At 48.0% G+C, this 14,155-nt stretch overlaps 1 protein-coding gene across 2 annotated transcripts; it reads right to left on the bottom strand.

Moving 5' to 3' along the window:
• Positions 1-252: 252 nt before the first annotated feature.
• On the bottom strand, positions 253-8,809 carry HOXB8 (homeobox B8). Of its 2 annotated transcripts, none has more exons than XM_086920509.1 (2): positions 8,164-8,809; positions 253-1,396 (listed from the first exon to the last, which is right to left on the bottom strand). In XM_086920509.1, exons 1-2 carry the CDS (start codon positions 8,585-8,587, stop codon positions 1,077-1,079), a joined length of 744 nt encoding a protein of 247 aa, XP_086776635.1. In that variant the 5' UTR covers positions 8,588-8,809; the 3' UTR covers positions 253-1,076. The 2 variants fall into 2 exon arrangements, with proteins under 2 accessions (XP_086776635.1, XP_086776636.1); XM_086920510.1 differs by having other exon boundaries at positions 253-1,393.
• Between the last annotated feature and the right edge of the window lie 5,346 nt (positions 8,810-14,155).

Raw genomic sequence — 14,155 nt, 5'->3', positions numbered from 1 at the left:
AAAAGGTGGGACGTATATCCAGATTTTCGGCCTAGACCAACTCTTGCCAAGCACCACAAGGCTCACGTCCGTCAGCCCAGTCGTTCGTCCTTGCCACCAAGCCTGCTAGGGCTCTTTTCAGCCGCCACTGTCTGCCACCCAGCCACCATTGGGCTTTCTGCTTTTGTCATGCATTTCCCATGTTCTATCAAGAGATGCCCCAGGAGGAAGTGAAGCAGAGGAGGCCGAGAGGGACGTCACGGATTGCCGCTTGTAAACTTTTATTGCGCGCCTTTTCTTCGCAGCTTCCAGCTTCAGCCAGTGGAACAAAGAGCTCGAGAAAGGGCAGCACCGCTCCTTACCCCCAATAAAGCAATTCACGGATACAGTACACATTCCTGTTCACAGTACATCTGGGCTCACTTGACAACTTTTATTTTTGAGTTAATTCCACCGTGCGCATGCTAACTTAAAGGAAATTGAAAGCAGGAAAAAGACATCTGGGCAGAGAAACACTTAGGCCAAACAAATTTAAAAAAAAAGCCCAACCAAAGATTAACTACCGGGATAAAACAGATCGAAATAACTATAGCATAAATAGGCAGTTTCATGTTGTTGGGGTGTCGGTTTTTTTATACATATATATACATATACACATCATAAAAAGCTACCTGTTCTCTCATTACAGTCACCACGTTGAAAATAAAAATAAAAGAAGTGCAAACATATATATTCACAGGAAAAACGGTAAAGAATTTGGAAGTAAGGGGGTCAGGCCGATATCTTCTCCCTAAAACCAACTAAATAAAATATTTAAAAAATAGAAACTACTAAAATAAAAAAATAATCACAGTTATGCTTTACACCAGCTATCGCCTTATACACTAAACACCGAGGAAAGGAAGTGGCAACAAGGGCGGAAATAGTCGGTCATTCCTGTTGCATAATCCGAAACAGTGAGTTCTGTTGAGTTCAGGAACAATCAGGGGGGGGCTAGGTAGGTACTTGGTACTAGTGTCTGGGTGAACTGGTCTGCGGCCGGCAGCCCTCGCCACCGTCAGTGCTTGCCATGTGCTCCTGCGTGTCCTGCTCCAAGCTTAGGGGGCTTTGGCCTCCCCCTTGTGTCCCTCGGCCCCCTCCGGCGGGGGCTCCTGGGCTCGCTGCTGCAGCTTCTCCTTCTCCAGCTCCTCCTGCTCACACTTGCTGCTCGGAAACTTGTCCTTGTTGTTCTCTTTCTTCCACTTCATGCGCCGGTTCTGGAACCAGATCTTCACCTGCCGCTCGGTGAGGCCCAGCGCGTGGGACACCTCGATGCGCCGCTTCCGGGTCAGGTAGGGGTTGAAGAGGAACTCCTTCTCCAGCTCCAGCGTCTGGTAGCGGCTGTACGTCTGGCGGCCTCTCCTGCGGCCGGCGGCTGCTGGGGGCAGAGATCAAAGGCAGGGTGAGATGAGACAAAGCGGCAGCGTGTGTGTGTGTGTGCTACTGGGAAACAGGCAGACAGGACATGTATACGTGTTATATGTATTAGTGGGAAACAGGGCAGACAGGAAGCGTATGCGTGTGCTACTGGGAAACAGGGCAGACCTGCATCTATACTTTTGTATGTGTTAGTGGGGAACATGGCAGACAGGAAGCGTGTGTGTGTGCTACTGGGAAACAGGAAAGACAGGACATGTATAGTTGTGTTAGTGGGAAACAGGGCAGACAGGAAGCGTGTGTGTGTGCTACTGGGAAACAGGGCAGACAGGACATGTATACTTTTGTATGTGTTAGTGGGGAACAGGGCAGACAGGAAGCGTGTGTGTGTGCTACTGGGAAACAGGGCAGACAGGACATGTATACTTGTGTATGTGTTAGTGGGAAACAGGGCAGACAGGAAGCGTGTGTGTGTGCTACTGGGAAACAGGGCAGACAGGACATGCATACTTATGTGTGTGACAGGAAACATGATTGTGTGTGCTAGTGGGGAACAAGGCGGACAGGAACCATATGCCTGTTGGGAACAGGGCAGAGAGGAAATGTATACTTGCGTGTGTTTTAGTGGGGAATATGGCAGACCTGAAACATATGGTTGTGTTAATGGGGAACAGGGTAGACCGGAAGCGTTGGCTCGTGTGTGTTAGTGGGGAACAGGGCAGACAGGAGGGTATGCTTGTGTGTGTATGTGTGTGAACAGGGCAAACAGGAAGCGTATGTTTGTGTGTATGTGTGAGTGCTCCCGAACAGGACAGGAGGCTTGTAGAAGTCTGAGGGAGCAGGTAGACACCACAGGGCCGAAAGGAGACGTGCATGTATGTGTTTGTAAGAGCAGTAAGTGTCAAATGAAACAAGCAGCATGTGCATGCCGGTAGGGGCAGGTAAGGAGAAAAGGGCAGAGGGTTTGCGTCTGGTGTGCTTGCGCGCACATGAAGGGGTAGGTGCAGGCAGGCCTGTGAGTGTGAGTTCAGCGGGAACACGACAGAAAGGCTATCATATTGGAAAAGGAGCAGTCAACACAGGCAGGTACACAGAAACGGGTGCGTGTGTCTTTGGCAATAGACAGAGGTATCAGGACATGCAACATACGTGTGCATATAATGGTAGGTTCAGGGATAAAGAGGTATCAATTCAGACGAGAAGCGACTGCATGTGTGGACAGTGAGAGTAGAGACAGACAGGCACACAGAAATGTGTATGTGTGTGTCTATTTAGTAGCAGACAGATGTAACAGAACAGGCACGTGTGCGTGTACAGGGACCACGGATAGACACGCTGCCCGTGTTTGTGTGATGGGGCAGACTCAATAGAGAGGCCACGCGTGTGTGCTGACAGGAAGCAGTTGATATAGGCATGTGCGCGTCTACATAGACGGGAAAGTGTGTGTGTGTGTGTGTGTGTGTGTACACGCGCGCGCAGAAAAGGGGCAACGTGAGAGACCGGCAGCATCTGTGCCTTGGAGTGGAGACAGGCATCACAAACAACCAAACAGAAATGTAAAAATGTGCGCGAGACAAGAGTGCACATATGCGTATCGGTGCAGGCAGCGAAAGTGTACACTTGTGAGCAGTAGGGGCTTGTTTGTAACTTTCAGGGGCGACAGAAGTAAGACACGCAAACAGAGAGTACATATGTGCACGGAGAAGAGACAGACAAGGATGCATCTGGACAGACAGCACGGACGTCGGTGCAGTGCCATGTGCTATACAGAATAGCTAATTGTGCGTATGGGGTGCACACGGGTGTGCGTCTGTATGTAGAACTGTGGGAAAGTAAGGGGCATAAACTGGCGGCAATTATGCGTGGGTAGAGAAGGACAACTCGGAGGAGAGGAGGCAAGGTGAAAGCAGTGTCTGTCTATAGGGGAGATATGTAAGAGGGCAGAAAGGCAACAGTAAGGTCCGAGGAGGCATGCAGCTAGTGTGTTTTGGGGTAAATAACACCAACGGGGGAGACGCAACAGCGGCAGATTGACAGTATATATGTATATACGCAAAGGCTATAGACAGGCAAACAGATAGGTAAACAGGCCAGCTGTGTATGTGTGCGTGGGTAGGTATACGGACACGGGCAGCTTGACTCATGATGGAGGGAGCGAGCGCTTGTTTGTAAGAGTACAAAGCGGCTGAAACAGGCAAAGAATAAGTGGAGATAGGCAAGACAGACAGACGTGGTAAGAATAGACAGTAGCAAACATGGACAAATAAAACGAACTGACAAGCAGCAAAAAGCGAAAATAAAGTGTGCGTACGTAAAGCTGCGCAGACAGGCCCAAAGGTGCAGACAGGCAGCGGCGCTGTGTGTGAGTAGAGGCAAGAGAGACAGGCAAACTCACACGGGGAGTTATTCACAGCCGAAGTATAGACGGACAGGGTCTGAAAACAGGCGCGCTCACTCACGCACACATCGCAAATGTGCAAACACCCAAGCAAGCACCTGGCTGCCCAGGGGAACATGTTCATGGAGTAATGTGGTACAAGGAGACAGAGAAGCAGGTGGACAGGCACACACGGCGGCAGCCGGGGCAAAGTGTACAAAGACACACAAACGGTGTGTGGGTGTGTGCTAGGGATCCGGTGGGAAGGAGAGGAATGGTGTGTCTACATATGAATGTAAGGTTAGAGGAAGGGACGCGCAGTCGGAAGCACACTCACAAACACACATACAAAGAATCACACAGACGTACAGAAACACAAACACACCGACACGCGGCTATGTCTGCCTGTAGGTGCGGCACAGGCAGCTCACTCGGTGATGCAGTCACATAGGTAGCTCTATTTACAGAAGGAGGCAGGCACGGTGCGCGCGCGGGTTTATTTGTGTGTAGGTGAAGATTGGCTTTCACAGGGATGAAAGAAGGCAGTCACTCACACACGGGAGCCAGACCCCAGCATTAATCGATGCTCAAAAACAGAGGGGCAGAAATGTGAGCATGAATACGAGATATGGCCCTGGAGATCCCGGGCCGTACGGCCATACCAATGCACGTCACTCTGTTTATTTATCTACGTTCATCTGTCTGGCTATGTGTTTGTCTACCGGTGTGCCTGTTTATCTAGCCATCTGTCTGTCTGTCCGTCTACGTGTTTGTCTCACTATCTGTACTTTCGTGCATGTCTCTTCCGTACACACAAGCAGAGGAACCGTGCATGCAGTACCCCCAAAGCAGCTCAGCATAGAGATGTGTGCCGTGGACAAACCTGAGGATACACAGCCTTACATTACACACACACACATCCCTACATAAGATGCTGCTAGTAGTCTCTCTCACCTAAACAAAACAGACGTGCATATACCCACATAAGATACGTTCTGGTCTCTCTCGAATGTGCACATTCGCATAGAAGATAGGCTTCAATCTCTCTCACACACAAGTGCACATCCCCACATAGGATACGCTATAGGCTCTATCACACACACACACTCAAATGTGCACATACCCACTCACATAAGATACGTTCTGGTCTCTCTCACACACATGCACACACGTGCAAAGACGATTCGTTCTGGTCTCTCTCACACACACAACTGTGCACATCCCCACATAAGATACGTTCTGGTCTCACACACATGCACAAACGTGCACAGATGATACGTTCTGGTCTCTCTCACACACAACTGTGCACATCCCTACATAAGATACGCTACAGGCTCTATCACACACACATACACTCAAATGTGCATATACCAACCCACATAAGATATGTTCTGGTCTCTCTCACACACATGCACAAACGTGCAAAGACGATACGTTCTGGTCTCTCACACACACACACTAAAGTGCACATCCCTACATAAGATACGTTCTGGTCTCTCACACACACACACTAAAGTGCACATCCCCACATAAGATACGTTCTGGTCTCTCACACACACAAAAGTGAACATCCCCACATAAGATACGTTCTGGTCACTCACACACATCCACACACACAAATGTGCACATACCCACAAAACATACGTTCTAGTCTCTCTCACCACATACATAAACGTGCACAGACGATACGTTATGGTCTCCCGCTCATACACACAACTGTGCACATCCCCACATAAGATACGCTATAGGCTCTCTCACACACACAATCAAATGTGCACATACCCACCCACATAAGATACGCTATAGACTCACACACACACATTTAAATGTGCACATACCCACCCACATAAGATACGCTATAGACTCTCACACACACACTCAAATGTGCACATACCCACCCACATAAGATACGCTATAGACTCTTACACACACACTAAAATGTGCACATACCCACCCACATAAGATACGCTATAGACTCTCACATACACGCTCAAATGTGCACATACCCACCCACATAAGATATGCTATAGACTCTCACGCACACGCTCAAATGTGCACATACCCACCCACATAAGATACGCTATAGACTCACACACACACATTTAAATGTGCACATACCCACCCACATAAGATACGCTATAGACTCTCACACACACACTCAAATGTGCACATACCCACCCACATAAGATACGCTATAGACTCTTACACACACACTAAAATGTGCACATACCCACCCACATAAGATACGCTATAGACTCTCACACACACACTCAAATGTGCACATACCCACCCACATAAGATATGCTATAGACTCTCACGCACACACTCAAATGTGCACATCCCCACATAACATACGTTCTGGTCTCACTCTCACTCACACACATACACAAACGTGCACAAATGATACGTTCTGGTGTCTCTCACACACACAACTGTGCACATCCCCACATAAGATATGTTCTGGTCTTTCACACACAAAAATGTGCACATTAAGATAATGCTAGCCTCTCATACACACAACTGTGCACATCCCCACATAAGATACGCTATATGCTCTCTCACACACACAATCAAATGTGCACATACCCACCCACATAAGATACGCTATAGACTCTCACACACACACTCAAATGTGCACATACCCACCCACATAAGATACGCTATAGACTCTCACACACACACTCAAATGTGCACATACCCACCCACATAAGATACGCTATAGACTCTCACACACACACTCAAATGTGCGCATACCCACCCACATAAGATACACACACACTCAAATGTGCACATACCCACCCACATAAGATACGCTATAGACTCTCACACACACACTCAAATGTGCGCATACCCACCCACATAAGATATGCTATAGACTCTCACGCACACACTCAAATGTGCACATCCCCACATAAGATACGTTCTGGTCTCACTCTCACTCACACACATACACAAACGTGCACAGATGATACGTTCTGGTGTCTCTCACACACACAACTGTGCACATCCCCACATAAGATATGTTCTGGTCTTTCACACACAAAAATGTGCACATTAAGATAATGCTAGCCTCTCTCACACTCATACACAAACCCGCACATCGCCACATAAGATACGTTTTACTATTTCTCACACACACACACACACAAACGTGCACAGACGATAGTTCTGGTCTCTCTCTCTCACACACACACATCTGTGTACATCCCCACAAAAGATACGCTATAGGCTCTCTCACACACACACTCACATGTGCACATCCCCACATAAGCTAGGTTCTGGTCTCTCTCACACACAGACGTGCACATCCCCACATATGATACTGCTAGTCTCTCTCACATACATTCAAAAACCCTCACATCCCCACATAAGATGTGCTATAGGCTTTCTCACACACACTCGAAAGTGCACATACCAACCCCATAAGATAAGCTATAGGCTCTCCCACACATACACAAACGTGAACCTCTGCACACAAGATACCTTCTGGTCTCTCTCACACACACACAAATGTGCACAGCCTCACATAAAATACTGTAAAGGCTCTCACTCGCAACACACATACACAAACCCGCACATCCCCACATAAGGTATCTTCTAGTGTCTCTCACACACACTCAAAGGCAAACATTTCTTCATAAGATACGTTCTGGTCTCATACATGATGCGTTCTAGTCTCTCACACACACTCAAATGTGCACATCCCCACCCACTTAAGATACTGCTAGTCTCTCTCACACACACACACAACTGTGCACATCATCACATAAGATACGTCCTAGTCTCTCTCACACACATGTGCACCTTAGGGGGAGCATGTGGTTCCGGGGGTCTAGGCAGGAAATCTCCCTGGAAGCGAGCCCCCGGCTGGCCGTGAAAGCCCCCTTTGTGAGAGGGAGACCGCCACAACTTCCCGGCTGCGCGCGGCGTGGTGGTGCACTGGAGGTTACCCCTAAACCCAGGCCTGGGTGGTGCCGGCTGAGAGCAGTGACCCCCCTCCTATTGTCTCCCGCTAGCCTTTGTGGGGCACTTCGAGCCCCAGCTGCCTGTCATGCTATCCGAGCCCCGCCAGCCTCATAAAAAGTGCATCTTCCCAGCCTCAGACCAGCCCCTGTGTGCACCCCAACCCTTTAGAGGGGACTCGCAGCTGACACCCCCATAACACCACCTCTGAACCCCAAGCCTCCCTGAAACAGCAAAGTCTTAGGAGAGGAAGACGCGCTAGTGCTGTAAAAAGTGCCATAAGGGTCTTTGAAAGAGGGGGCGCATGAGCAGAAGACAGAAGACCCCAATTAAGGCAATTAAACTCTAAGAGCAGCAGCGCGGCCCTTGTAAAACAATAAAAAAGTGCCTTTATGGGCCCGGAAGTGTCCGGCCAGAGCCCGCCTCACCTTGCGGCCGCATCCACGGGAAGAGCTGGGTGGGCGACGGGCTCTGCTCCGAGGTCTCGCCCTCGTCGGCCAGCTTGCAGTCCGGGTACTGCAGCAGCTCGGGGTCCTGGCTGCTGCCGCCGCCGCTGCCGAACAGGGCCCCCTGTCGCTGCAGGGGGTCGTAGCCGTAGAAGTTGCCGGGGTCGCCGTGGCAGGTGACGGCGCAGGGGCTCTGCTGGTAGGGGGAGGCGGAGAGCGACGACGCCCCGTGGTAGAAGTCCTGGATCTGGCCGGGGTGCTGGAAGGAGCCCCCGGTGCCCGGCCCGTACACCACCGTGGGCCTGCCCCCCAGCTCCTGCGCGAAGCCACAGTCATAGTAGTTGGGGCGCAGGGAGTCCCCCGCCTTGTACTTGGAGAAGAGCGAGTTCACGAAATACGAACTCATGGCCCCTCTCTCTGGGCAGACACAGAGAGAGCTGTGGGTCTCCGCGCCTCCAAGCTCGAGTTCCCCCAAAAAGAGGAAAAAAACAAAGAAACTGCCGCGATGCTTGCACGGGAGAATGCGATTTTCCAGGAATATCGAAAACGCGACTCCGGATGCAGGGTAAAGGCACCAAAAACTCCTAATCCTGCATGATGCCGCTTCCTCCTTCAGGGGGAAAAATGCACAGACAGAGAGAAAAAAATGAAAATAAAATAATAATAACGCCACTTAGAAGGACTCGTCGCTCTACATTTCCAAGAAGGGATGCCAGTTCATAAACAGTTTTCGGTGATTTACTTCGCCGCAAATGAGTTGTTTCATATTTTGCAGCCTCTTTTCAGCATCATTTGCATGCATTAGCCAGGCCCGCCTCCCATTGGCTTCGCCTGCTCTGCTCCACACGGGCTCCTGGGCTGCCTGCTCGGGAGAGGCAGAGTGTGAGAGGGGTGGAGAGAGGCAGCGGCGGCAGCAGGCAGCGGAGGGGGGGCCTGGCGCACAAATATCCCGATTAAATATGTTTAACTGCGCCCATTAATGAGAGATCGCTCGCTCCCTCCCTCCCCCGCCCGCACAGCAGCTCGGAAGCCACACACAGACCACCCCAAAGATTGATTTTTGGGGAAGGCTTGGGGGGAGCTGCAGAAGAAGGGTGGATGCAGGACTGGAATTACAGACTGACATAGTTAGTCGTTAATTTCAAAATTTTAACGAGGCAGTTTGAGCCTTTTTAAATGTCAGGGTCGCTTTGCAAACCTGTGAAAGTACACGGTTTAATTGCTACCCGCTTTAGAAGGTCCTATAAATGTAATTGCTATTTTAATACACGTTATCAAATCATACAGCTTCTTCATCCCAAACATATTTTAAAAACAAACGAGGCAGTCATATTTAACGTTTTAATGATCAATTTCCGTATTATTGATAAAGCTTTAACGGGCGCCATGAAGGGAATTGCGCTTTGTAATAACCCCCCAAAAAAGGAGAGACGGCTGTAAACTGTTTAACAAACTATAAAACGCAATAAAGGCCGAGATGTTGTTGTTGTGTACACCGCATCCTCATAAAAAGCTGTTAGGGGTTTTACGACAGCCTCCCAGACTGCTGCGCAGCGCTAGCTTCGACGGGAGCTTTCCGCGAGATTGCAAGACGCTGCCTGGTGTCAATATTGAATTCAAATGATTATTGTTTTCCATAAAACGTGTCTTTTCTATCTTTTTTTCTCCAGCAGGGGAAGAGCATGATTAAGAAAGGAGTCCGTCTTCCCCGGCCGTATATTGTATGGCTTGGAGTGGCTTCTTATTCTAGGCGCTTCTCTTTTAATCTTGTCTTTTAGTAGCTTTAGAAGTGCTGTGGGTGGAAAGAAGGAGGGAGGACGCAGGGTCGTTTGCAGAATGGAAACTTTATTTTTATTTTTTATTTTATTGAAATGGGGCCTCCGCTGCGAAAAGTTCTTTCAAGCACATAAACGTCGCAGCTTATGGCCCCCCATAAAACTCGCAGGGAGAGGCTGCGAGGGTTCGCTCCTAGCAGACTTTCTTCTGGGGGATCTTGAACTGAAGTGAGCGCACATCTACCCATGGTATATTTTCTTTACATTGCTTTGAATCACGAGAAACAAAGGCTGGGCCGGCCTCCGTGCTTGCAGACGAAAGGGCTGAGGAATGCGCGCTTTGAGACATGTCCCATAGCTCGACTTGGGGCGCACATCACCCCCACATTATGCTTCCCCAGACATAGGGTTGAGCTCGAGCCCTCGGTAACCATCCAAGGGGGCATCGAGGTATGAAGTGGGCCAATTCCCGAAGTGCCACGGAGCCTGCGTGCTGCGGGCCATAGAATGGTGCTGGCCACGAGGCTTTTAATGCGCTCCGAGGAGACGTGACCATCAGGTTTGTTGCTTATGCATTTCCTCTTAAATATTAACCGGCGCTGCACAGCTTCAGGGCACTATGCTGGACGGTTCAGTGGGTGCACTGATGAAACTGCACTAGCCGGTTCCAGCCTGAATCCCAAACAGTATTTCTGAATTAAACTCCAGTCCAAATATCGCATGTTCTTAAAAGACACGGCGGACTGGAAATGTGTGTCCCCAGAAGGCCGCCGGTCACTTGCAGGACGTCCCTTGAACTTTTATTGTTACATGTCAGAGTGTAAATAGTTGTATGATAGTATACATGCGATTCACGAGGGCGTACCAATCTCTTAATTTTATTTATTCATATTTTAAGTGCCAAGTTAGAGCAATGTACACCATGTCTATGGTTAAATCGTGTACAGTGGACATGGGGGGTTAAAAAGTGGTACTTTTCCAATCTTAAGGAAGACGCAAAGCGTGATGGAATGGGCGATTGCTAACTTTAAATACCAAATCGAGAGAAAAGCCCCCAAATACACTTAAAACTGTGCACAAAGCCTGCTTCTAGCCGTGACAGTATGTTTAAGGCAAGGGCCCTTTCCTCAAGCGTGCGGTGTAAATAATGCAATGTATCCGATCCATGCAGCCCTGACCTCCTATTCACGGGCAGGGGACACTTTCTCACAACGTGTTCAGGTTTGCAAAGTGCGTAAAAATTAATTTAAAAGGTGGAACGAAATAAGGTTGTTAAAATATACATTAACATCGAATTATCCTGGCAAAAAAGGCCGTATACAGCTGCTTCGAGAGAGTCCTAAACTTAAGGTGGCATGCAATCATTGGGACGGGATTGGACAAAACCCACGCGTTGAAAATAGGTTTGGGGAAATTAAACAAGAAAAGTAAATAGTAATTTAGCTACTGATGCGCCATTAAGTACGTTTCTGCCCAGTAATGTGCGAAGACGGTCCGATAATAAAAAACGGCGCTTATCTCTCGTGTAACAAGAGTACTCTTCACATAACTAACTGCGCCTTGTTTAAAACGGACGTTGAATTGTGTTCCAGGAATAAAGTTTGGGACACATCAGGCTTTGCGCTTCTCATGCAAAAATGATAGATTTCGGGTCAATGCTAATTTTTTTGGGAGTTATTACTATCAAATAATAAATAACCGATACTTTTTGATTCTTGGACGTTCTTTCAAAATGGTCTTTTTTGCATAATAACCACGGATTATTTACGTTGAATTGTTAATAATTTCCCTGCCCCTCAGCAAATAAAGTTCATATTTTATTTTGTTTTGGAGTGGTATGAACTTTTGTCCTATTCTTTTTGATTCTATTATGTGGCTAAAACAGAAATAAGACACCTTTGAATATCCACAGGCGACTTAAAGAAAATAATTATTAGTATGCGGTGCAGAAATATTTATTTTTGTTAACATGTATTTTACATGCTGATGTTACACATATCTAATGGTGACGTGTACACTCTGAAAAGACGGCACTTCATTGAAACGGCAAGGAAACTGGCACCGGGAGGCTTATGCAGGCATCGTCCAAAAACACAATTTAGAATTCTACGACTATAAATCCGAATGGAGGCGATCGGAAAACGTATGGAGGCTGCTCGGACACTTTACATTAGGAGCAGCCTTATCTTGGGGTAGCAGAGACAGGCAGGTGTACCTGATCAATAGTATCGACAGAGACACCACAATTAAAGCTCGGTTTTATTTAGGGATTGTTGTTAACTTTTAACAGCATTTAGTGTGTTATTTCTAATTGAATCCAGGTACTCTTCGATGGGGAGTCGCGGGGAAAGCTGGCACAGAACTGCTTGGGCGTAGAGCAACAGCGCCATCTAGCGGTCTGTCGAAGTAAAGCCTGTCGTATCTGGTATGCCTGAAAACGAGTGCAGTTTAAAAGAGATGCAACTTTCATCACGCCGAGGGAAGGAAGAAGCTTTGAATTCAGGAAACTGCTCTAAACGGAACGGGACGTTTAATACTTCACTCCACCTCACTGTAGAGTAGATTCCGTTCCCTGTAGAGCCAAAGGCGGGAGAGTCGCGGCGCGCCGTCCATGGATACAGTATTTTTTTTATTAACTGGTCGGTTATAAACAGTTGCATTTTGTTGTGGACAGTGGGTCATTGGGGGTTTAAGCACTGCAGGCCTCCAGGCCAGACGTCCCGACTGAACTTTTTTTTTATTGGGGCTGTTGTTATTGTGAGGTTTATGGCGGGGTATTCTGGCCGCCTGAAAGTGTGCAGAACAAAAGAAGGAATTCCCTGGGTTGCTGTTTCAAAGCATCTGCAACGGAAGGATAAACACATGACCCCGACCCCTTCTTCCTTTCCCCTCCAGTGCCACCTCCACCACCCTTTACACGCAAACACACAAAATAACGTTCAAAGTGTACCCTGTATGTAACCTTTAGGCGCTGTTCGCAAGCTGCTACGCGCACAGGCTCGAACCTTGTTTGCCTTAGCACAATTTTATTCCGTAACCTTCAGAAAATGTATACTCTATAAAGTTTTACAGCTGTCGTATTGTTTTATTGCGGGGGAAATGCATTGCGCTTTTTTTTCTTTTTTTATGACAAGGCACTTCCTCGTCTCCTCCCTCGCATCCAAGCTGCAGGATTCGCTTCCCTTTGTGTTTCCTTTTCTGGGCTGTGCTCGCAGGAGCGGGGGATTCGGGGGAAATAGTTGCCAAGAGGAACAAAGCCACCCCTGATACTGTCCGTGCTTATTTTATTTTTTTATTTTTATTTTATTTTACAAGTTTTATATCGCGCTATCTAGCCCCGTAGGTATCGGAGCGCTTTACATACACACTGTGAAAAACTGAAGGGCCTTATATTACAAAGAAGACTGCAGTAAGTAAGCAAACCACGGATTTGGGAAGGTTTCATTGTGATGTGGCCTCCGTCTAGTTCCTCGTGGCTGACTCCAGGCCAGGGCACGTTTGATGGCTGGATGGTCTGGCTTCCTCGCTCCTGGGCCTCGCAGCTCACAAGCCACAGGCTTATTTTAGGAACACAATTACAGCCGATGTGTAGGGCGCAAATGGGAGTGAGTGTGTAAATCCTACACGTCCCCTGTCTTATAAAGCAAAGCCTCCACCCTGTCTTGTAGCCAAATAACGCCTCGTTAGTGCTTGTGTCTCACCCACAGGCATGAGCGGGTAGGGGAACACTGAACAGACCACACCATCCTGTCTAAACAGCACAGATATCACAGCTGTCCACATGCACAGGTAAAACACTGCAGGTATCTTCGTAAACAGTACAGGTACCACATATATCACGCCTTTCCACCTATACTGTGCCATAGTAAACAGTGAGAATACTGTATCTATCCACCTTCACAGAAAAACCAGGCAGCTGTTGCTGGCGCCTGCTATCCCAAATCCGTTGTTTGCTTACTTACTGCCAGCCTTCTGTTTTTCACAGTGTGTATGTAAAGCGCTCTGATACCTACGGGTCTAGCTAACGCTATATACAACTAAAAATAAATAAAAGAAAACAACCTGAACAGGTAAAACAGTAAATATACCATATCTATCCACCTGCACAGGTAAAACAGTGCAGATATATCTATCCGCCTGCAGAGGTAAAACAGTGCAGATCACATCTATGCACCTGTACAAGTAAACAATGCAGATAT

The sequence above is a fragment of the Lissotriton vulgaris genome, chromosome 5, assembly GCF_964263255.1.
Source record: "Lissotriton vulgaris chromosome 5, aLisVul1.2, whole genome shotgun sequence".
Lineage (NCBI taxonomy): Eukaryota > Metazoa > Chordata > Amphibia > Caudata > Salamandridae > Lissotriton > Lissotriton vulgaris.
Note: the sequence above shows the minus strand (reverse complement) of the source record. Positions and strands in the feature narration are given on the sequence as shown.

Coding starts and splice junctions, on each gene's coding strand:
- HOXB8 (XM_086920509.1), bottom strand. CDS start 8,587: ATGAGTTCGTATTTCGTGAACTCGCTCTTCTCCAAGTACAAGGCGGGG. Junction 1,397..8,163: donor CCCGTGGATGCGGCCGCAAG/GTGAGGCGGGCT, acceptor CTCTGCCCCCAG/CAGCCGCCGGCCGCAGGAGA.